The 612-nt window shown below is 55.6% G+C and overlaps 1 protein-coding gene across 1 annotated transcript in view; it reads right to left on the bottom strand.

Annotated features, from left to right (window-relative positions):
- The window catches only part of LOC147640379 (uncharacterized), a 1,538-nt gene extending 1,231 nt beyond the window's left edge, over positions 1-307 (bottom strand). Inside the window, exon 1 of the mRNA XM_086825215.1 lies at positions 1-307. This exon is cut by the window's left edge and continues 254 nt beyond it. Coding sequence (XP_086681341.1) covers positions 1-307 — 307 coding nt within the window.
- Positions 308-612: the final 305 nt, after the last annotated feature.

The following is a 612-nucleotide window of genomic DNA, read 5'->3' as shown; positions in this document are numbered from 1 at the left end:
ACTCCTGTACCGGCGGAGCGGGCGTAGCGGTCCGGTTTGCCGTCACGATGGGTCCAGCATTGGTGGGCGCCGCTGCAGCGCCGGCGGCGCCGCTGCTGACAGCGTCGGCGTCGGCGTCAGCGTCAGGGATGCCGAAGTTGACGCCGAAGATCTGCAGGTGGGCCAAGATGCTGCGCTGCACATCCGGCGGGGCTTCCCTGAGTAGGTTTACCTTTGTCTCCACACAGCCGTCACATAGGCAGCGTTCGTCTGAGGTCCCCAAACACTGCACGCTGCCGCTGCCGCTGCCGCCCTCTGACGCCGCCATTCTCTTCTATGTTTTGTTTGAAGTGTAATAGTAATAGCGCCGCCACTGTCTTTGCCACCCTACGTTGAAACGCCGTGTCCTTCTATCACCATGCCCCATACTTTTTTTTCCCTTTTTTTCGTTTGGGGGGCTTAAGTGGTCAATACTTTTATTTACCTTTAATTACGTTTAATGACAATGTATAGACTCCCAAGTGGCCCCACTCAAGCAATTATTCTTTTTTTTTCAAGGAGGGTGCATTTGTGCGTGCCATGTGTGCTGCCATCCGTCGTGTAGCCCCTAGGTATCCAACCTGGGTCCTCATC

The sequence above is a fragment of the Cibotium barometz genome, chromosome 3, assembly GCF_041138505.1.
Source record: "Cibotium barometz isolate CiBa-2024 chromosome 3, ASM4113850v1, whole genome shotgun sequence".
In the NCBI taxonomy this organism is placed as follows: Eukaryota; Viridiplantae; Streptophyta; class Polypodiopsida; order Cyatheales; family Cibotiaceae; genus Cibotium; species Cibotium barometz.
The sequence above is the reverse complement of the archived record's forward strand: the minus strand, read 5'-3'. Positions and strand labels throughout refer to the sequence as shown.